We start from the raw sequence: 22,682 nt of genomic DNA, 5'->3' as shown, positions 1-22,682 counted from the left end.
GTAGTCTAACAGCATAGTAGGTGCAAGATAAAAATATATATATAATGGAAAAAAATCCTATGTTCAAGTATTGACTTGAAATAGCCAAGCACAATATTTTTAGCATTCCTCTTCACACTGAGGCTTCACTTCCCTTTCAGAATAACACAGACATCCATCAGTCATGGCTGTGTGATTGGTTTGTGTCTCTTTCCCAAGCTGTCTGGGTGACCTCAGTCCTTGTCTATAACTTTCAAATTGTGCCAGGCGTCCCAAATGACCTTTAATAATAACTTTGAAATTGTTACATAGGTTAAATATGATGAAAAGCATCAGTGGTTCTTTGCAAAGCTGCAGAGAGATTTGAGAGCTGAAGCAAGGAAGCAAAATGTTTGAGATTGCAGAGAAGAAGATATAGTTGAAGCAGGCCATGTGAAGGTTTTAGTGGACATTAGATCTACCTGTGTCTCAGGGCAGGTGAACTGCAGTGCTGGCAACCCTTCCATGGAAATGTTTAACCCATGTTCCCCTCTCCTGTGGTAACTCCCTCAGTTTTGATTTCGGGTGATTGGGATTTTTAATGAGCTCTGGAAGAAATGTATCTAAATATGGTTTAGTTACGAAAACGTGAAGTAAGTTCTACCACCAAACCTGCTGATGTTTTCAGATCTTCACATAGGGGATGGAAGGGGCCCACAAGGGTCATTGAGCCCAACTCTTAGCCCTGCATAGGACATCCCCAAGTGTCACACCATGTGCCTGAGAGCCCAAACACTTCTTGAGCTCTGGCAGCCTTGGTGCTGTGATGACAGGATATCTGTATTTGAATAATGCTTCTGCTGAGGTGCTGCTTGCTGATCTACTGCAGCACTCTCTAAGTGTTACATTTAATGGGTTATTTAGTGCCACTTTTCAGGTGATCTGGACTGATAAAGCTCAAAGCTAAGAAATAGTAACACCACCAGGTAGGGCTACACACGACAGTCAAATTCGTAATTCAATTTGGCCGTTCTAAACACGCGACAATTCCAAATGAATAATTTCTTTTAGGTATTCCTGTTTATGTGCCAGTTATATTTGTTCATTTTTGCCACTGAGAACGTGAAACCACTCTGTTGACTTAAAGAGGTCACCTGATGTGCGTGAGACAGACTTTACAAACAAGGAGTGCTCTATACAGAGGTGACAATAACTCTCATGCTTTCAGGATACAAGAAAGCTGGCATTTTACTGCTTTTTCTCTTGTCAGAATTCTTTTCTTCAAAGTCAGTGGATCACTTTCTGGGCAATATGTAAATTTGGATATTATGTGGATTATATTGTAGTTGAATAATAATACTTAAAGCACTTTGGTTGTTGGGTAATACTTAGTCTGAGACGGATTGATTTCATCCACTTACTCCTAAATGACCATTTTAGAAACTGCCTGTTAGTTACTAGAAGGTAACTGAGGGAAACTTCAGGTGTACATTGCATAATTTTTTACACATACACTTATGTGTGTGGATATCTATATAGACTGTGACCTTATAGATTTAGAGCTTTAAACAAGAGGATACTGTGTATACAAAGAATGTTTGATTGATTTGTGGTGAGAAGTTGACTAAAAATGTCTTTTACCATTCAGGATGGCACCAGAAGTTGCTGCAGTAGAAAGGAAAGGCGGCTATAACCAACTGTGTGACCTGTGGGCAGTTGGAATAACTGCAATAGAGCTTGCTGAACTGCAGCCTCCAATGTTCGACCTACATCCCATGAGGTTAGTAAGGGGTTACAGCTTGGTGGGGAAACACAGCTGATGAAATAATCCATTTGAGGAAATGGCTCTGTGTGTTTGTGGGGTTTGGGTGTCCTGCAAAGGCACTGGGCTGGGAGTGTTCCGAGTGACCAGGACAGAAATTGTAACAACTCCTTCTGGTGCATAAGTGTATAAAGTCCTGTTTGAGTCTCTTAAACTGACGGGGCTTCTTCCTGCCTGTTAAATAAAGTGTTTAATAATTTATCTCACATGTATTGCAGCATAACCACAGAAATGCTGTTCTTTTTTTTTCAGAGCACTTTTTCTAATGACAAAAAGCAACTTCCAGCCTCCTAAATTAAAGGACAAAATGAAATGGTAAGTACTTTTTTGTCTCAGTAGATAATGAATGTACCATACTGGGAAATGGATTTTAATGTTTAGCTTTGTTTTACAGGTCCAGTAGTTTCCATCATTTTGTGAAAATGGCACTTACAAAAAATCCTAAAAAAAGACCTACAGCTGAAAAGTTGCTACAGGTACAAATTTATGTATGAGGGTTTTTATTAACGTTACTAAATTAAAATGTGCTTAATATGAGTGGCTAGAGTTTTAATCTCTGTGTTTCCCTCTTTCAGCATCCCTTTGTTACCCAGCCATTAAATCGAAGTCTTGCCATTGAACTTTTGGATAAAATGAATAATCCTGATCATTCCACTTACCATGATTTTGATGATGAGGATCCTGAGGTAGGAATATATTTTAATCATAGAATCAGATGAAGTTTTTGTTTGCCAGTGAAATTCAATGATTGTGATTAATTGAGCCCCAGATTTTTTGTGATTTGGGAATAGTCTTAAGGATTGCTTTTACTTTCAGTTGTGCTGCTCTGTCACTCATACAGGCACTTAGCAGAAGTTATTATATTTTTGGGATGAGAAGCTTGAAGAGAAGGAGGTTTAAATACTTCAACAGTTTGTTTATAGCTGTTCTTCAATAATTTTGAAACAGTAAATGTGGACTGCTTCAACAGTCCTGAGTTCTGTCATGCATTCTGCTGTATGCTTCTTTGTAGAGTTATGTTTCCATCTGCAAAGAAAGCATTCATAAAAATGATTTTATACCTGTGTAGGAGAGAATGATCCTGTAGTTGTTTTTGTTCAGTGATGTGATGTGTGTTTGTGGCAGATTGTATTTTTCTATCTTAGAATACTCTGAAACTTGCTTTTCCCTTACAGTTCTGTCAAAGAGTTTCTGATTTTCTGGGGAAAAGTAGTCTGCTTATGTAAGATGATAAACAGCACAGGACTGAAGTGTTTAATAAATAAAGGAGATAGATATTCTGTTACTTCATCCTGTCTTCATACTTTCCTGCACATTAGTGAATGCTTTTCAAACATTTACAGTTCCTTAACTGATGACTTTTTTTTTTTTTTTTAAGAAAAAAATGTAATCATTCTAACACAAATGCCATTGATTCTTTAATTACATATTTTTTCATTCTTTTTAATGGGTGAACTAGTCTAAAAAGGCCTTTAGAGGAAAAGAAGCTTAAAAGAGGCAACTAATTTAAGGGACTAATTTTCAGATTTTACAAGTTAAATGAGCTTTTACCCCCTTGAACAGCGAAGATGACTAGGACCAAGTCTTTGTTAAAGAAAGCTAAAATAAAAAGCATGGAAAGAAGCCAAAGTGAAGTAGACAATTTTTTGTGTTATGGAGTGCAGTGCTTACACATTTTCTCAATGAGGGGAAAAGAGATGAAGGCATAAGGATGGACTAATAGTCAATACTTTTAAAAGCAAATGTACACAGTGGGAGTGGGAGAAAGATGTAGTAGATTTTTCTGATAAAAAAATATTTAAAAAGTCATACACACAAGAAATCCTTACTGTGGTTGGCTTTCAGGTCATTTAAGAGAAGGGTGTGTGACTGCACGTGGAGTCAGCACTGAGTAACTTGGATCTTCTCACTAGAAGCTCTTTAGTGTCCTTTACTTCTCTCTCTGCTCAGTGATGAGTAAGAGCTCTGAAGCCCTTTAAGAGGTTTCTTAGCTTACAAAATAATGTTCACTTTTATATCGTCCTTGTGACTTAGCATTTAAGGCTCTTCTGTTGTGTACTGTATGACTTATCAATAATAACGAATAATAATCATAATGAAGTGTGGTATCAAGAGTGAAACCTGTGCCTTGTCTGGGGAGAAGCGTAGCAAGTCGTGTGTTTCACATGGAGAATCTCCCCACAGGCAGAGCAGTTACTGGCATTGTGGTCTATCCCATAATAAAATGAGTGGGATAAGAAGTGTATGTGCTTCTTTTGTGTACAATTTAGCTTTCTTCAAAACTTACCCGCTCACAGAGGCAGCTGGAGATGTTCATTTAGGGATTGGCCAGTCCTGTGCTTGTCACAATTGCCTGAATGCATCCATCAAAAATCAAAAACAGTGACAAAATGTGGTACAACATAACACAGTCCAAAAACTCCAGTGAGGGTTGAGAACTTCACACCTACTCCCCAGTTTATCTGGAGCTATGAATTTTTTGGGGTGGTGGTGTTAATGTTTTTAGGTTTTTTGGTGGGTTGTTTTTCTTTTTTGGAGACTAGAGAGCTTTTCTCTCTGACAGTGGGGTGAGTCTGCTGCCCAGTGTGGTGACAGGTCTCACTTTGCCTGTGCTGCTTTTAGGGGATGCAGTCTGTTACTGCTTGGATTGTCCCCAGAGCTGTGAGGTAGATCTGAATTTGCCACCACCCTGAGCAATACTATACTGCATCTTTAAGTTGTTCTAAACTGAAAGGTGAAGTGTTGGTATGAAAACTAAAACCCATGCCATTATTGGGTGTAATTAAAAAGGCTCTCCTGTTCTTGCCGTTGTTCATTTGATAGCTGTATCATTTCCGGTATTTTTCCCTACCCCAGCTCACTTAATTTCCCATTCAGTCATGGACAGGATCTCTGCTTGGGACTCTGGGCTTAGGAGATGTTGACAGTTGCCTGTTCCCCCTATTTCTATGACAGTGATTCTAAGGATAAATGTGATCTTAGCTGAAAAGGTTGCCAAGAGGAAAGAGCTCATGTTTTATGCCTGGCACACTGGAAGTTTTTGGGATAAGATTGCTTTTGAGGCCTGTGCCATGATGGAAAGTGTGCCCAAATGGCATTTGTCAGGAAGTCAACCTGCATTCCTTTGTCCTCTCGCACAGCTCAGATGTCAGGTGTTTGTATCAGTGCAGCTGTCAGTGCAGCTATTTCAAGGTGACTTGAGGACTTTGTCCTCATGAGTGAGAGATGAAGATTTGATCCTGAGCGTCATTCTGTGGCCATGGAGAAGGTGATAGGAGGACAGGCTCTGTCTGTAGTGCAACACAGGCATCTGTGTCAGGGTACAGGTACTCCAGGTAAAAATACCTCCTAGCCCTGCTGCAAGCTGGGCTCCTGGTGCTGGAATTCCAGATGCACACACAGCAGACACAGCCTGGCAGTGCCTCTTCTTGAAGGATTATAAACAAGCAACCTTTCAGCAGATGGTATCAGATCAAACCTTGGCATGCTGTAGCCAACCATTTTCGAAGCCCAGAGAGTGCACAACAGACAGGATGGATCTGTGGAAGGGAAAGATGGACACAAGCTGTGAGAAACAACAAAACTGCTGGTGAGAGATGTGGGAGAAGATGCACATCCAGATCTGTAAGTCTCTCCAGTTCAAGGAAGAGCAAAGCGAACAAAAATGGGAGGTGACTCACTATGTACATGTGTTGGATCCTAACAGGAATCAAGGAAGTCGTGTGTGATGAGATGGGGAGAAGGGAAATGGTGTTTGCTGGTAGTACTTGAGGAATAAACAGAGTTTCTGAGCTATTCATGACTGTGTGAAAGTACAGCAACAGTATTATTAGTAACAAAAGGGTGATTCACATGCCAAGATGCTCACCATGGACCCTGGGGCAGTGAACAAGGGTGCAGAATGCCCCCACATTTCTAAGAGAACTTGCAGTGGTGAATGTAGAAAGAAGAGAGAAAATCCAATAGAGGCAAAAAAAGAAAGCCAGATCTTAAAGTGGGAGAACACTACATCCTGTAGACAAGTAAATAGAAATTCAGGGAGAAAATCGAAGTAGAATATAAATGTGAAGGTGAATTTGTGGAAATTTTGCTATCTCTTGCCACACAGCACAGCAAAGGAATACTCCTTTCTATCTGGCTTTGAAAACCTCAGGTAGATTTCTCATCTGCTTAAATAATGTAACTGATGACATTTTAGACACCAGTTTAAGTTAAAAGCTGGGAAAATGATTTTGGTATCTGATGGAATGAAATCTGCCAGTAGGTCAGATTTAGACTTGCTGCTTATTTTAAAACCTGCCAATATCTTGAAACTGAATGGTGAAAAAAGGAGATGCTATATGAGCAAAGACAAATGCTGGCCAGTATTAGCTTTATTTGCTCAAATGCAGTGTTCTGAAATCGCTTGTACTGAAGGCACTCAACAGGTAAAATATCTCCAAATAATTCTAACTTTACTATTTTAAAAAATCCATGCAGTTTTTACATTTAGCTTTCACTTTATTTCTTTTTTTTTAATGTTATGCTGAAGAAGCCTGCTAAATACTGTTACACAATGCAGGGTTTCAAGTGAGTATATTTTGTTATTAAATATTTAATTTTCTCACTTCCAGCCTCTTGTTGTACCTCACAGAATTCATTCAACAAGTAGAAATGGGAGAGAAGAAAAGACACGCTCGGAAATCAACTGTAAGCACGTGTAATGTGACAGTATTTAATCATGATATTATTTCAGCTGGTATTTTGGGTGTCTGACATACATAGAAACAATTCTAGTGACACATAGGAAAATAAAGTCTTAGACTGTTTCACTTCAGGATATAGGTTCTGTAAAATATTTGTATACACCCTTTGTCTGCACTTCAGCAGAGTTCATTATTGCTTCATCCTAATTGAACAAGGCCCAGGCTGAGCTCTTCTGAGAGCTGATTGACAGAGTTTCATGTGTTACTCCAGCAAGGATATTCAGACCAATGCCAGATTCAGCTGGGTAACAAAATGGCAAAGAATTGTTTTTTTCTTCCTTAATTTCTTTTCTTGGATTTGCTTTTGAATTGAAACAATCATATAGAGGTCAGGAAGGAAGGAGGCTGATGACTGGCTGTTAAAAGCAGACTCCACCCCCCAAGTTGTAGTAATTATTTTGCTTGAGTTAAATCAGAGCAGTACTTAGAGCTTTAGCTGTCTTTTCTTAAGGTAAAATCAAGAGTAGGACTGTTCAAGAACTCCCAACAAAGAGTTGCCCCGGAAAATGTTGTTAATTCATGCCAAACTTCATTCAACACTCTTAGTGCTAGTGAGTCTCTCAGAAGAGGAGATCCAGCAGTGAATTCATACCATGGATAGCTTTTTCTGTAAAGGACAGCTGTATTGCACCTCTGAGGAGGACACTTCCCTGCCCTGTTTGCTCAGTGGTTTTCCTGGTCCTTCTAATGAGAAGGTAGGGCAAATGGTGACTGGGCTGCCTTTGAGATACAAGAGTACTTTCTGTGCCCATTAGCTTCTAGCAGGCTCGAGTTTGGTATGTCCATGTGTCACAGGTGTCTGTCAGTGGGGACACGATGCACTTATTAAATTGAATTTTTCCTTTTTGTTAGCCTTCGGAGCCAAGTCTTGTCTAACTGCAGTCCAACTTCTTGTTTTCCTTTTCTCCTCTTTAGTTGGCCAAGTAAAGTTTGATCCACCCTTGAGGAAAGAGACAGAGCCACATCATGAATTTGTGAGTAACAAGCAGCATGGGCTATGCACTGCACATTAATCCCTGCAGATATCTGTGGGGGAGGAGAAATCCAAGATGTGTAGCCTGCTTCCCTGGTACTGCTGAACTTGTTAGTGATTTTACTGACAAGTTGTATCATAGTGAGATTTTTGTGCCCCTACATTCACTATATCTGTAGCAAACCTCTTTGTGTTTTCTGCCAGATGTGCTGTATGAGCTAAGCAAGAGCCCTTTGTGTTGCAGGTTTATCCCTCACTGCCCAGTATATCATTCCCTTTATTTACAGAGTTACTTTTTAAATTGTGGAATTCCTTCTGTGTGTACTCAAGTGATTCTCCCCATTGTTGTTGTTGTATTGACAATGGAAATAATAAAACTGAGAGCTTGGGAGAGAGGTACAATTCATTTTAAAAGACTTTCCTCTGTGAATAATCCTTCTGTGGCCCTGCATCACAGTTGAGCCATGCTGAGTCTGGCAGCTGTTTTCTGTCAAGGTATATTGCCAGTGGTTTCTTCCTGTGGACCCACCAGTACAAGGGCTGTGAGAATTCAAGCTGCGAGGGAAGAGGTGTCTGTGCTATCTCACAGTTGCAGTAGCTTCCTCTCTTCTCTGGAGACTGTTGCTTTCCACATTTGTGCACTTGGGCAGTTTCTTCACATTCCAGGATAAAGAGACACTCCTCTGCTTCCTCACTGCAGGCTTGTGTTCTCTCTGTTTTTCTAAGGCAGGTGTTAAGGAGAAAAAGTTGGCTTAGTAAATAGTTGGGAGGGACAGTGGCTGTGCTCTGAGTTGGTTTTTGGAAGGGTGTGTACTTAGGAATGTTCTGTAGTCTACAAACCACATGTGAGTCGGCTTTCTGACACAGACTTCCTTGTGGTGCTCTGTAGTTGTACTGAAATAATCCTTCCAAGTGCTTTGCCTTTGGTAGTGGGTCAGCAGACTCTGGCTGTATGAGGCTGTATTTGATCTTGTTCATTGTCAGAACTGGCTCAACAGGGAGCCTCAGTTTTCTGGTGCCTGTTTGAGATGGAGGGGAGCAGCTTACCAAATCACATGTAGGATTTGCACAAGTATTTCAAATGTGTTACTTACACCTTGACATAACTGCATAACAGCATCATTTGGGAGCCCTGGTTATGTAAGTTTTTATTAAATATGCTAATGAAGGCAGTGCTTCCGCCACAAACCCATCATTTAACTCAAAATTATTTTTGAACTGATGCCAAGTTATTTTGTCTTTGCTTCCTTGTTGCATAGTCTGGATTGGAAAGAAAATGCAATTGGAAGCATTGTATAGTTGCAATTATCATGCTCTTGCTCATTAAGAGTTTTATTTATACACACGCAGAATCTTAGTTGTAAAAAGATGTTAGTGGAGAGGTTGAAGTTTTAGAAATACTTTTCCCATTTCTTTCTTTTTATCGGTGGCTGACTGTACAAACCATAGTGGATAACTCCATGGGGCAGTGGTGCTTTTATTGCACCTTAGGAACTAGAGTTACTGAACTGGAGAGAGATTTTCCAAGGGGTTTAAACGACAGCTTTTGAGAGTAGTTCTTTGACAGGTGTTGTTGGAAGGGAGGACTTGAGGCGTTTCCTACACTGTGTGTTAGCAGTCAGGACCTTTGCACTTCGGAATCTTGGCAGTTCTTGCTGCTTGGTGAGGGGACTTGAACCATCCAGACTAATTCTGCTGATAAGAAAATACCTTAGTGTTGTCTGTCCTAGTCAGATGTTGCATATGTGAGACCTGTCTATATGGAACACCTCTGTTTGTTTGGGTCTTTCTGAACAGGAAAATTAACTGCTCCATGCCTTATGTCAGAAGCATGTAGACAGATATGTTCTTCGCAGATAAACCAGATCTATGATTTCAGAAATAATGATGTTGGGTCCAGAGACCAAATTAAAAGCGCATAGTTACAGATGAGCCGAAGAACCAATGGACAATTTAAAAACAAATGATCTATTGAAAGGATGGATGCTTTCACAAAGAGCCTTAGCACAAACCAGTTTGTGTTTTGTGACAGTCCACCCACTCTGGCAGAGAAAGTCTTTGAAATGGAAGTGGGAGATGACTCTTCCTCCAGCAGTAACAGTGTGCATCTGTTTTCATTAAAGCACTTGTGGCGCTTTTGCCTCTGTCTCACCAAGTGTGCCTGAACTTACACTCAGTTTCAGTGTGTGAGTGCACAAAGCCCTGGACCCTGCAGCATGAGGAGTTATTGTCACTGCTGCACTGAGGTGCTGAGCTGGGCTCTTGCTGGGACAGTTTGTCACACATTGCCACAGCTCAGGTGATGAACAATAAATAATTCATCATTTTGGTGTTTGGTGATGTGACTGTTCCCTTAGCTGTGTTTTATCCCCATCTCCAGAACTGTCTTAACATGGTTTTGAGTTTCAACTAACAGGACTTTTTTTTTAGCATGAAAATTTACTGTTATGTGCACCTGGTTTTCAGTCACAATATAAATAATTTGCTTTTCTTGATCTCTGTCTAATGAACAGCCTGACAGTAGCGATTTTTTGGACAATTCAGAAGACATATACTACACTGCAAGATCTAATCTGGTATTTTTTGTCTTATGCCTTTCTTTGTCCATGTTAGTTTTGTTCTTGTTTTCCTTTTTCATGTTTTGTCTTGTTGTAGTAGTGGTGTTTTCATCTGTGTAAAAACCATTCACTGTAACTATTAGTCTAAATGTGTGTTTCTGTATGGTAGAAAGCAATTCTTATGTGCAACATTGAAAGTATTTAACCTGTATTCATATTAACTTGAATCACTCTTACAGAAAGGGCTTAGTGTTATGCATTCATTCTAATTTCTTCCCTGCCATATGGTGCATAATTAGTTAGTTTTTTGGAGGGTGATTGAAAATAGAAGAAACATTTTCTTTGTATTTTTGTCTGGTAGTTTTGGTTTTCTTTTTAATGATCCCATGCAAGACTATAAAATGATATAAGTGCAAGTCTGAATTCTCCAGATGGTAATTATGTTACAGAATGAATATACACTTAATAGAAATAACAGAAAGTGGGTTCATAACTGTTTCAGTGGCTTTTGGCATCATTTGAAGTCTGATACATTTTCCAAATTTTCTGTTCCTGCACTGCAAAAATTTTTGGTTTGTTACTATCACAGTGTAGAAATTTCTCTAAGAAGTGAGTTTTCTTATTTCTCTGCTCTTTGTGTGGTTAGATAAGTAATGTAGTCAAGTCTTGGACAAACTGTTGAGAAAAAGGAAGCAACATTCTGCACTAAATGAAGAGCATTAATCTAATCTTTTTAATCTAATTTTGTGGATTTCTGAAATGTTTAATATAAGTGCACTAAGAGGAAGGTGGGAAACTGGGGTGTTTGAGAATATCTTGGGTTTTATGGGATGTTTTTTGTTTTTAGATGTTGGTTGTTTGTTTGTTACATCATCTGTTGGCCTGGTGACTTGAATCTGCCAGGAACATAATACGTGCAAGCTTAGATTGTCTTTGCCATTTGTGGAAAGAAATTTCTGTATTGCTTCCTTATAAGAGTGTTCACAAATTGTTTTGAGATCACCTTTAGATTTCCCTACCTGCTGGCAACACCCCCATCCTGTGCAGTTCCTCTGGTTCTGAGAGTGTGGGTTTGGCTTTTCAGTTTGGTTTGCTTTTGGTTTCCTTTTCACAGTTTAACACTTTTTAAATTTTTCTTTTTTTATTATTTTTATTTTAAGGCTAATTTCAGTGTTGTCACATATTTTGCTAGCCTGGTGTCTATGGGTCTAAGAGCAGAATGAGAACATGTCTCATAACTGGGCTGTCCGTTCCCATCCTCCTTCTACCCCATGCTGTTCAACACATTCTTCAAAAATTGTGATTCTTATAAAACTTACCAAGGACTCTTGTTGTCACAATTGTGACATGTTTTTAAAGTCACTCAGCAGCACTTTCCTTTTCACTGCTTTCTTCACATCCTCCTGTGCTCACTGTGAATCAAGGTGGAGAATTCGGAGTGGGTGGTAATCCATTGCCTATTTGTGAGATTCTTCAGTAAGATCTAACCCTTGGAGGAGATAATTACTAGTTGGTTCATTCTTCTGTAGGATGCACTAATCAGAGATTCTCTCTCTGTGCCCCCTTCCCCCTCTCCTGCTCTGACTGTATTGGTTTAGGTATGTTCTTTGAGAAGTGGTACATGAATTTTTCAAATAATATCAAGAGGAAATGATTATACTCTTCCACAAGCATGATGTATCACCTACTACTGTTGGGCTCTTTTCCTGCTGTTGTACTGGTTTTATAAAATACCTCATAAGTAGCAATTCCTTTGCAGATCATTAAAGAAAGTTATTATAGATTGAGGCATATTTTGGGCCACATGCAGTAATATAGTAATTAATGCTAATGTGTTCTTCCCAGTAGAGATCCATAACTCACAAGATTTCATACCTTATGAAAGGTGTGGCTTTGAAAAGAATCTATTTCTGTTGAGTATTCTGGTGCAGTGTAACAGCTCACTGGAGGCTTTGCTGGATACATGCAGTGTTTACCAATGTTTCTGTATCAAATATGTAGCTAGAATAGGCTTAGTTAATATAAAATTATAAATTCTGTGTGTATTTGAAATAGAAAGTAGAAAAAAAATGTATTTCACTTTTTAAAACCTCTTTAGCTCTCAGTATTTATCAAGAGGTCAAAAGGAGAAATTTCCCTGGTAATGTAGTACTTGATCCTGCCTTTGGAGTGAAAACCAGCAATGTTTAAAGGGATTAGGAGGAGTATCCTTGTCCAATTAAAATCATAGCCAAATGTATGTTACACAACAGTAAATGGAATCAAAACAATTGGTTTGCCCTTTAAAACATTTAAACATAAGTAATTCTGGCAGATAGCATCTTTGATAAGGAAAATTCCAGAAAATTTCTTAAAAGGTCTGCTGCCAGAGGAGGGGGCTCCTTTTGTTTTAGGTGGATTTATTTATTTTCTCATAATAATTTCCTTGTCATTGCTGTACAGTGTATCTATAGCCATACCTTGCACAGTTGTAAATTCAAATGGACAGACATTTTGGGTCTGCCCAGCATTTTACAACATTGATGGCTTGTCTCTCCAAGGTGAAAATCTCAGATTTCAGTACTCTGTTCCAGGGTTACTTTTCTCAACAGTTTCCCAGTCTGTGTTCTGGCATCCTCTTACAGAGACTCACACAACCTGTTTAACCTACTTGTGAGTTTGGTGACATCTTATGTGTCAGTCTTGTGATTTTCTGCTCTGTGAATAGAGCCTGAATCCTCAAAATATCTGTGCTTGCAGGTGGAAATTTTTGGGTTTGCACAGGAGTAATAGAAGTACTGGGAGCAGAGAAAGTTGTATCTGTTTCTTGTTGATTGTAGAACCTCCACTGGTGGTGAGGAGTCAGATCCATAGAAGTGGATGGAGTTTGGTGCTTTGGGAGGATCATTTAATTCTAGAACAAAGATGTATAATAAAGTTGATACAGAGATTGAAAAGTCAGCCTTTCCGTGGTTGAGGAAATGCAAGCACCAGGCTTGCATTTGCAGTTTTTATTCAGTCCTCTGATTTATACATTCTTTTCTGTCAAGTAATTATCAGTTACATAGTGTTTTTTCCACAATATTTCGCTTCTTTTGGGAAAATATGTAAAGTCACTGAAGCAGCCAAATGCTACTGGCAGCTGTGGTAGACACACCCATGTGCAAACTGCTACTTAACTTTACAGGCAGACTTTACAGGGTGCAGTAAACAACCTGAAACTCCTTGGCAAGCAAAAAACAACATTTACAGCTTTCTATTAACAGTTTTGTGATTGCCCTTCAGCCTAGAGCTCAGGGCTGCAGTAGTTTCTATTTCATCAGCTTGGAACACTGGCAGATCTGGTGTGAGATTTCCTCTGATTTTGAAAACTGCCCTTGTGAAAGACCAGCCCCATCCAATCCAGATTTATTCCTCTCAGAGCCTGGGTATCTGGGCCTCTTGCTGAAGGGTGTCATGCTTTTTGATATGGTTTCAGCTGAAAGGGGCCTGTTGAACAGAAGTTGTTTGGAAACCTTAGAAATGTTTCCTAAGAAGGAAGAGTGTAGCTTCATTTATCACTAATTTAGGAGATCAATAATTTCTTTCTCCTGGTGAATACACTCACTATTTTGGGAGCAAATTTATGCTCAGGTGTCTCCTGTTGTGATCCACCTGAAAAAAAAAAAAAAAGACTAATTATAGCAGTATTCTCCCAGCAGATTTGATTGTGCTTCAGTGGGATCCCTGTATTCCATTAATGCATTAAATATTTATACCATTATGGTGTTTATTTAAAAGTAATGTTGAAGGCTATTGCCTCATCTTCTTCTGGGTAGCCTGCGCTCCTTGATTGCTCAAGTGTTTGACTTTGTTAATTCTGTTTTGGTTTTGTTTTTCTTTTTCAAAAGAAGTATCTTCCTAACGTATATTGGTATAACCAGAGTGATAAAAGCACTTACTGTCCTCTCTGCTTATTTTTAAATGTTTCTCTCTGCTAAAGGATTTCAGGCTCCCTGCCAGAAATGACTGCTAAATGTGCCAGGCAGGGGTAGCTAGGTTGGTTCTCTATGGAATCTGGTAGATTGCAAAGTCCTAAATTTAATTTTTTTCTCTTACTGTTGTATTATTTTTGTTGTTGTTTTGTTTCCTGACTCTCTTGTGTGCAAGGCAGGGGCTAAGGTCAGAGTTAAAAGAAATGAGAGATGAGCAGAGAGGAGATTTTTGGGTGCAGTGGCCCTGAGAGTGGTGTTAGAGGGCAGGAAGGGCAGAGAATTCAGCTCGTTTGGGGTCTGAGCAGAGGGATCACAGCAGCACAGGGTGTGTGTTGGTGCTCACCTGTTCATCTTAACAGATTCCTTCTCTTATGTTTTAGGATCTACAGCTAGAATATGGTCATGGTCCTCAGTGTGGCTACTTTCTGGGTGGAAATAAGTGAGTAAGCAACTGCATTTTCTGTCTTTAATTCATTAAGACTATTTTAATAGAAGGACAGATTAGCTGAAATGGACGTGGTGAAATAGGTCAAACTTGTTTCTGTTAGTTAAAATTCCAAAACCACTTGTTTATTTCTAAAATAATAGTAACTCTAATGATATAGAATTGCATCACTTCTCAGTATTTGAGGCTGTATTGACCGTCTTGTCTTTGTGCTGATGCAAGCTTCCTTTTATGAGTTTTTGTCTTGGTCTACTTGTTTACAAAATGTTCTGCGTGATAGGTCCCAGAGAGCACAATTTTACCCCATCTGGGAACTGCCAGTGCTGCTCTTTGCCATTGCTTTATGCTCTTCTTTATCATGTAGTGCACTAGGAACGTGCAGTTATAGATGCTTTAAAAAATAAAACTTACCTTCCTTGGCAAGCCCTTTAATTTATGCTCATACCTTTAATCATCCTGATACATTAATCTTATGAAATAATTTTCCATATAATTTTCCTTTTATACACAATTGCTTGATTACATTTATGCATGCCAGAATTAGGATGCTTAGCTTTGATTTGCTAAATTAAATCATGCTAAAAATGAGGCGAACCTAAGCATAGAGCATGATGTTTTTGCATAGTCTTGAACTGGGAAAAAAAAAATCAGTACTGATATCTTTTGAAAGCCTCTTGTTCCTTAGTCCTCCGAGTCTTCTCTGTGTTTTCTGACAAAAACATGACTGTGAAATTCAGAATGTTACAAAAAACTAACCAGGGAAGAATTCATTTATCCCACCAGTAACTTCATACTTGTCAGTCTGTTCATTTTGTTTAGTATTAAGATTTTCTTATGGATTTCTTTTAAATTGGATTAAAGTAACACAGTCCTTGTTTTACAGTAAGAGGGAAAAGGACCATTGCACTTAATAGCAATACATTGATTAATAAACCCACATGAAAGGGTGTTGTGTGAACAATAAATTTTAAAAATTGCAGCTATATTCATTTTTATTGGATGCTGGATGAATATTCTGAAAGCCAGCTGAAATAACATGCTTTGGATTATTTACTGATAGGATCATAGGTGCTTTTGTTCTGGCTTTGGTTGATTGTGCTTGTGTACCACAATTAAATTATTTTCTTGTTCTTCTTTAATGCTGAAGGAGTCTCTTAAAATCAGTTGAAGAAGAACTACATCAGCGGTAATTCTGTTTCTTTTTTCCTCTTGTGTGTGTTTCAAAAGTGATTTGTACCTTGATTTTTTTTGTCTGTCCCAACTGATTCTTGTTTGTCCCTGTGCTTGCTGAGAACCTGTGAGAGAGGCATAGTTGTCTAGATTGCAGCTGTTCTTTAAAGAACAATAATGATTTAAAAAAAAACCAAAAAACCAAAAAACAAACAGTCAAGTTCTATAAAAGAGGCAGATTTTGAGCTCAGAATCTTTCACAACAGTCAAGGTAATTCTGATGTATCTCACTCAACCACAGTACCTTGTTCATTTTCTTAGGGGACACGTGGCACATTTAGAAGATGATGATGATGCAGATGATGATTCTAAACAGTAAGTCCTTCTTGTAAAAATAAATAAAATCACATTCTGGACTAGATGAGTACTGAAAAAAGGTTGAATCACATTCTATAACAATTTGGGATTCTTTTTGCTATAGCATTTTTAAAGATAGGTACTTTAATGTTGCTGGATTACATCACTGTAAGTGGTTTAATTTTGCTAATGATTTTAAATTGGGGGAGGGTGAAATCTTGTTCCTTGATTGATAGTTTTCTTTTTATTTTCTATTATGGAACAAAGTCTTGGCATCATTATTTTTGTGACTACAGTCTGAGTGCCTTCTTTAGACCTGATAACTGTATATTAAAATAAAGCTCATGAAAAGTAGATAAAATATATACATTGGGGGCTTCTCTGGATGTTTGAGTTTATTCTATCTGTGTTCTCAACTAGGAGGATGCTTGTATGGGTGCTTGGTTTGTGTAATAGAGCTGACTTCCTTTACTCAGAGAGAGCAAGGTTTTGTGACTGCAAAGGCATGTGTCAAATTAATGATGTTCATCTTAAATCCCACTGGTATGAGTATTCTTGGGCTCTGTTTGATTGATAGATGAGAGCTGAAACAGTCTGAAAAGCAAAACCAGTATGTGTAGATTTACATTACTGAAGAAATCTGGTGTAAAGACCAAAAAGAATGATGCCATTGAGACGTAATTTTTGTTTGCTTTCTGTTAATGGATAATTTGGAATGCTGTTGCTTCATACAAGAAACCTTTAAAGCATGTGTTATCTATTGCTGGCATCTCTCTCTTGCAGAGAACCAAACTATAACCTCTCTTTCTTTCCTTTTTGGAGTCATTATACTGCTTTTGTGAGCCACCTCAGCTTGGTTCCTCCATCCATGTGCACCTCTGGATTTTTTTGTGTACAGCTCTGTGTCTGTTCAAAACTTTTTGTTTAATGTTTCTTTTGCCCCCCACACTTCTTGCTCTGTTTGTAGTTTGTAGGCAGTGTCATCAACTTCAGTAATGTTCCAGGGCTTGGAACCTCTTGATCCCTGCTGTCTTGAAGTCCTAGCACCGATTTCTTTGTCCAGTGTAGTGAGATTTTTGTTCCTTGTGTGAGCTCCATCAGACCTTTCAAACAGCACTGGTTTCAGCTGCTTATGTTGCTGTTGTGTTTCTGTAGATTTTGGTTTTTAGGTTAGGCAAGAAAGAACCTGAAAACAGCTTCTGGAGAGGTTCTAACTCCTCTGACCTTGGGACCAGTAGTCACTGAAGGTCTTCCAGAATTGTCTTGATATTTTTGTTTCTTCTGATGTTTCATCCTCAGTACTTCTGCCCTACAGAGAGGGCCTGAGTGTGTAAAAGCTTGAATCTCTCAACCTTGGGTCAGACAGATTCTGCGTCTGTGCCCTTTTCTTGGTATCTGCTGCAATTATTGGTTCATCTGCCTGGTCTGGAATATCTTTTTGTGGAGCCCACTGAAGATTGAAGGCTTTGGTTTGATTTCTGGATTGTTGCCTTTTTGCGTTCTTTGGCTGCCCAGTCACATTGCTTGAAATGCAAGAAGAATACAAAAGGAAATGGAAAGGGAGCTTGAACCCTCATGAGGACTTAAGCTTGGCCCCATATTGCTAAGAGAAGATGATTTCCACCACCAAAGCAGCTGAAGTACATGACACAGGGGAACTTCCAGCTTCTCTGAAATCCAAAACAACAGATAAGTTGCCAGGACAGAAACTCCTGGAAAGAATGAAGCCAAGCAGGAAAGTTGTTGGCCTGTAAACAAACAGGCAGATCTCTTACCACTTGGAGCATAATTTAAAAATAAGGAAAATATTGTGGAAGAATGTCAAGTTTTCACAGCTGTATTCCTAGTTTATTTAGTGGAAATAATTTTCTGTTCCTAAAAGATTAGAAAACAGGACAGTGGAAGAGGTTTTCAAAACATGCAGAAATTCAGACTTCAGTGTTTTCTTTTTAAATGCAGCATATTTTTCAAACCACAGAACCAGGAGAGGAAGAATGCTCCTGATGCTTCAGCTGTGTTGTTTTCTGGTTATATCTTGTGCTGTTGGACCAAGCTGTTCTACCATGAAAAAGTTGTCTTTCCAAGATCTCTGTGGAAAAAAAACAAACCTCATCAAGCAAAAATCCACCAACCAACCTAAACACAAGGGTAGCTGTCCACTGCAGATGGATTTTACTTTTATGTGTAAGGCTGTTCTAAGCAGCCATCTAAGCCATCAGTGCAAATTTTCCAAGGAATGGTCTTTGTTAGTTTTCGTGTAGCTCACTACCCTAAACCTTCTCCTCTCCACAGAGCAAATGTCAGGCCTCTTCTGTTTCTCCCTGCTTTGTTCTGCACATGTTTGTGCATCTTCACCAAACCAGTTCATGGCACTCTCTGCTCTCTGGGGGGAACCTGTGATCCTTGTTTTCATACAGTATCTGAGGTATAATAAAATGTTTGAAAGTATTTGTGATGCAGTTACTTGGATGTAACAGTGCTCTTGACAAGTTAATGGCATTTATTTGTATGGCTTTTATAAAACCCTGTATCTTCTTGAAGACTGCAATTTGAATTTTTTCTCTCTGCTTTGTTTTGTTTCTTCTCTTTATAGTGCTACTATGAAACCTAAAGTGCCACCTCCTTTACCACCAAAGGTAAGTGAGGGAGATTGGGTTGCTCAGAAGAAAAATGCACTTTAAATAAACAAATAAATGGAGAATATTTAAATTACTGTATTGGTGGCTCTTAACTTGTGAAAATTTCAGGATCTAGATGTGGGGTTGTGTCCTCATTGATAAGTGGCATGGATGCTTTGAATCTTTTTTCACTGTGTTTTGATTATTACTATGTCTCTTTCAGCCTAAATCCATATTTATCCCCCAAGAGAGCTACTCTTCTGAAAATGAAAATCAGGGGACAATCAAGAGATGCCCAACATCAGAGAGTCCAGCAAAATCTACATCTCATGTTCCACCCAGACCACCACCTCCTCGGTTACCTCCACAGAAATCTAATCCCTTAGGTAATAAAAGTGACCCCAAGGAGTATACAAGTATTTCCTAAATAATCTAATGGGATTTGATTTCTATATTATTAGTGAGCACACATTGAAGGATACTGAGGTAATTTTTCTGTGGTGGGCAAGTAAAAAAAAAAGTGGCTGAAAGGCAGAATTCATGAAGAAAGCACGCTTTAACTCTGAGGAGGGTCAAATGTACCTCCTGTCGGAGTCCTTGACACAATTCCTGCTGATGCCACTGGTGGCACAACTTCTTTCCTAAGCAACAGGCTTAGAATGTAGAGTATCAGGACTGGTAAAACAGTGTTTGTAGGTGTCAGGTTCAGTGTGTCAGCTGCTGTTGTCATTTGTCATGTCAAGAACAGAGTTCAGCTCTCAGAGTTTGCTTTTGTATGTAATAACCTGGGGTGGGGAGGATGGAGGTGATTGTGTTCACTGTCTGCTCACTGTTCATTTGCTGCCTTTGTCAGACGGATACCTTCAGACTTGTCTTGGGCTGGCTTCTCTTAAGCCAGCTCAGTGTCTGCCTCTGAACTCTTTCTCTTGCCTCATACCTAGTTCTGCAGTTGGCTTGTTAAAGTTTTCCCTCTAACAAGGCTGTGTTTCTAAGGAATCAGTAATTGAAGTGTTATTGGCAAGTATTTTCTTTAGGTGTACTCAGTGCATTCTCCCTCATAACTGTGACTCCATCCCTTTCTGTGCTCCTGTTGAGAGTTGTTAGAGTTATTAAATTAGAGTTATTACTTTAATTTCCAAGAGTCATGGACTGGGATAAGATGTGGCTTGATGGATGTGTGCACACATAGGAGCATGCATGTTTCACAAATAAATTCGGGTATTTGATCCTATATTGTATATAGTGTATGTTCTGACTTAGTTGACATTCTAGCCCACTTAAAAGAGTTTTTAGATTACTCTTTGAGGTGAGGGTAGGGGAACACAGTTCTAAATGTGAATCTTTCTAGGTAATGGAGTCACTTCTGTGCAATTAAATGGTGAAAGAGAGGAACTGCCACATCAACAGAGTGAAGCTAGAGACACTAGCTTTTCAAGGAGAGAAAAGAAGGAAATGCTGGTAGGTATTTAAGCTTCTGAATGTCCTTTTAGAGTTGCCTTGACTGTACTACATATGCAAGGAAAGGAGCAGGCATGCTCTTTAATATGGAAGTGATGCTGGATGGCATCTAGTTTCCTTTGAATCAAAGCACAGCTTTCCTTGATTGTCTAGTTATGATAGAGACTGAAGTTTGTCAGTGTTTATTTTCCTTAGAAACAAACATAATCACAAATATCTACAATTTACTTGCTCTTTCTCACACCTAAGAGACATCATGAGAACCATGTCTTATGTTGTTCTGAGCAATGGCTGTTGAAGCAAACTGGAAAATGAGGGAATGGAATATGCTGGGGTCAGAAGAGATGAAATGTAACTGTGAGACTGCCCTCTTGGAGGGCTCCTTCCAAGGGTGAGGCTAGAAATTGTTTTGGTTAGGGTTTTTATGTGAGAAGTGAAGAGGAAATAGACTAGAAATGTGATGATGAGTCTTTGCTTCATTTTAAGGAAGTGCCAGTAATTCTGGCAATACTTGGGACAGTGGGATTACCTGGGCAGCTTTGAACTTGTTATTTGAAATTGTGTGTTCACCTGTCAAATCTGTTTGTTCAGAAGCTCGTTTGTGGTAAGAGAAATTGATACTGACACAGGGAAGGGCGTGTGGCCTGGAGTGGTAACATTAAATGCTGGGATACTGAAGGGTTGAGCAATTGTTACAATATTGCTTCAGCTCTCTAGTACTGGAAATGACATTCTTACAGGCACCATTGTAGTGTGAAAATGTTGCACAAGACTGCAAACATTCAGTGAGGAGGTTTTAAGGAATCATATTTAATGAAAGAAAATTCTGCTGGGTGTTTGTGGTTGTGCTGTGTGTGGGGAGGGAATATACATGTTCAAGTGTAATGTGAGTGTAAACATACTTTTTAATTTTATTTTCTAGAAACCAATTAGTAACGGCCTTCCTCCCACACCTAAAGTACATGTGAGTATTGCTGAGTCACACAAATGCATGGTGGGAGCAGGGTGAAAGAGCACATTTTTGAAGTGTTTGTAGTATTTGTTTTTTGACTTAAAAAATCTGATATGACTTAGCAATGCTAAGCCAGTCGTATGACTCTTAATCTTTTGTTACTATTCAAAGTAAAAATAATCCTTTGGGGAAGGTCACATTTTAATTTTTCAAATGTATATATTTAATATTTTTACTTCTACAGATGGGTGCTTGCTTTTCAAAGGTTTTCAATGGCTGTCCATTAAAAATTCATTGTGCAACATCTTGGATAAATCCAGATACAAGAGGTACTATATGATGAGTATTTTACCCGTTTTGTCCTCTCCTTGAATTTCAAGAGTGCTTAGATGAGCAAGACTATTCCTTTTAAAACAGACATATTCATATAAGCAGGAGTCATTCTTTAATTATGCCGCTGCTGTCTAAAGTTGTGTTGTTTTTGAGATATATTAGATGAAGTTCTTTGCTTTAATTAAAAAGATCAAATTACATATTGAAGTTAAAGGCTCTTCTCAACATTTTAGTCCAAAAGAAGAGAATCCTAATTTTATTCGTAAAAAAATCTGACTTTTGGAGGTCTTAGCTGAGATTGATTTCTATATCATTCACTAGATTTTTTTTCCCCTTGAGATCTTTCTGGCCCTACAGGATTCTGCAGCTGTTTATTTTTGCATAAATTTTAGTGCTTTAATATCTAGCCTGAGAAAAGGGATAGTTGGTAATACTGTACACATTTACCTGCCATTAAACCCTTTGGTTATAAGCTATATAGACATACTACTGAGCTGGTCAGCAAGAAAATATCTGGAATTTTTTAGAAACTGGAATTAGGGCAGGGTAAATCCTTAGTAGTTGACATCATCTCATAGGAGATGTCTGCCTTGTTTGCATGCTTGTGTACCAGCCAGGGATTTGATGACGTTCAAGAAGTGAGGCACCCCCAGGCTACTGAGAAAATGTTCCAGTCAATGCTACTGTAGAAATACTCTCAAAGAAGGCAATGGATATTTCTAGAATATATGGAAATATCTAAGTAGGATATGCTGAAATTATTCACATGATTTCCTGCTTGTGCCTGAATTGCTTTTATTTAAAATTTCAATTATTACTCAAAAAACCCCTTGAGCTTTCCTAATGACTTAAAACAGCCCCATTCATAAGTTAACGCTTCCTTACCAGGATTAATTTTCTGTGCTTTGAAGCACTGTAACTATTACGGTTTGTTTTGTTTCCATGTGTATAAATGTATTTTTTGGTAAAGGTGTACATAGCCTTCCTGAAATCAAGATTTCTACCTCTTTTTGTTTGTGTTTGCAGATCAGTACTTGATATTTGGAGCAGAAGAAGGTATTTACACACTGAACCTCAATGAACTTCATGAAACATCAATGGAGCAGGTATATTTCTGGTTTAAAAAAGAATGCAACACTTTTTTTAACTAGTCAGACTAATGTTGTATAATCCTTGTAAAATGGTTTTTGCTATATTTACTTAGTCATTGGCTACACTGAGAATTACCTTAAATATTTGCTGTTGAGGATACATTTCAGTGATGTTTGTGTTTGTAGACTGAACCATGTTTATTTAGGAGATCTTCATCTCTCTGTTTTGAACTTCATAGTGCATTGCTC

At 38.6% G+C, this 22,682-nt stretch overlaps 1 protein-coding gene across 9 annotated transcripts in view; it reads left to right on the top strand.

Moving 5' to 3' along the window:
- MAP4K3 (mitogen-activated protein kinase kinase kinase kinase 3) overlaps positions 1-22,682 on the top strand; it is a 60,725-nt gene that overhangs the window by 21,335 nt on the left and 16,708 nt on the right. For 5 of the 9 annotated variants that reach the window (XM_066316697.1, XM_066316691.1, XM_066316696.1 and 2 more), the window contains 16 exons: positions 1,607-1,738; positions 2,033-2,095; positions 2,175-2,256; positions 2,356-2,466; positions 6,394-6,469; positions 7,441-7,499; positions 10,012-10,074; positions 14,390-14,448; positions 15,602-15,640; positions 15,946-15,999; positions 18,575-18,617; positions 18,823-18,985; positions 19,948-20,057; positions 20,980-21,021; positions 21,254-21,338; positions 22,369-22,448. In XM_066316697.1, the coding sequence (XP_066172794.1) occupies positions 1,607-1,738; positions 2,033-2,095; positions 2,175-2,256; positions 2,356-2,466; positions 6,394-6,469; positions 7,441-7,499; positions 10,012-10,074; positions 14,390-14,448; positions 15,602-15,640; positions 15,946-15,999; positions 18,575-18,617; positions 18,823-18,985; positions 19,948-20,057; positions 20,980-21,021; positions 21,254-21,338; positions 22,369-22,448 (1,261 nt within the window). The remainder of the gene's footprint in view (positions 1-1,606; positions 1,739-2,032; positions 2,096-2,174; positions 2,257-2,355; positions 2,467-6,393; positions 6,470-7,440; positions 7,500-10,011; positions 10,075-14,389; positions 14,449-15,601; positions 15,641-15,945; positions 16,000-18,574; positions 18,618-18,822; positions 18,986-19,947; positions 20,058-20,979; positions 21,022-21,253; positions 21,339-22,368; positions 22,449-22,682) is intronic. The other 4 variants (XM_066316693.1, XM_066316692.1, XM_066316694.1 and 1 more) reach the window with 4 other exon arrangements.

This window comes from Sylvia atricapilla, chromosome 3, assembly GCF_009819655.1.
Source record: "Sylvia atricapilla isolate bSylAtr1 chromosome 3, bSylAtr1.pri, whole genome shotgun sequence".
Lineage (NCBI taxonomy): Eukaryota > Metazoa > Chordata > Aves > Passeriformes > Sylviidae > Sylvia > Sylvia atricapilla.
Note: the sequence above shows the minus strand (reverse complement) of the source record. Positions and strands in the feature narration are given on the sequence as shown.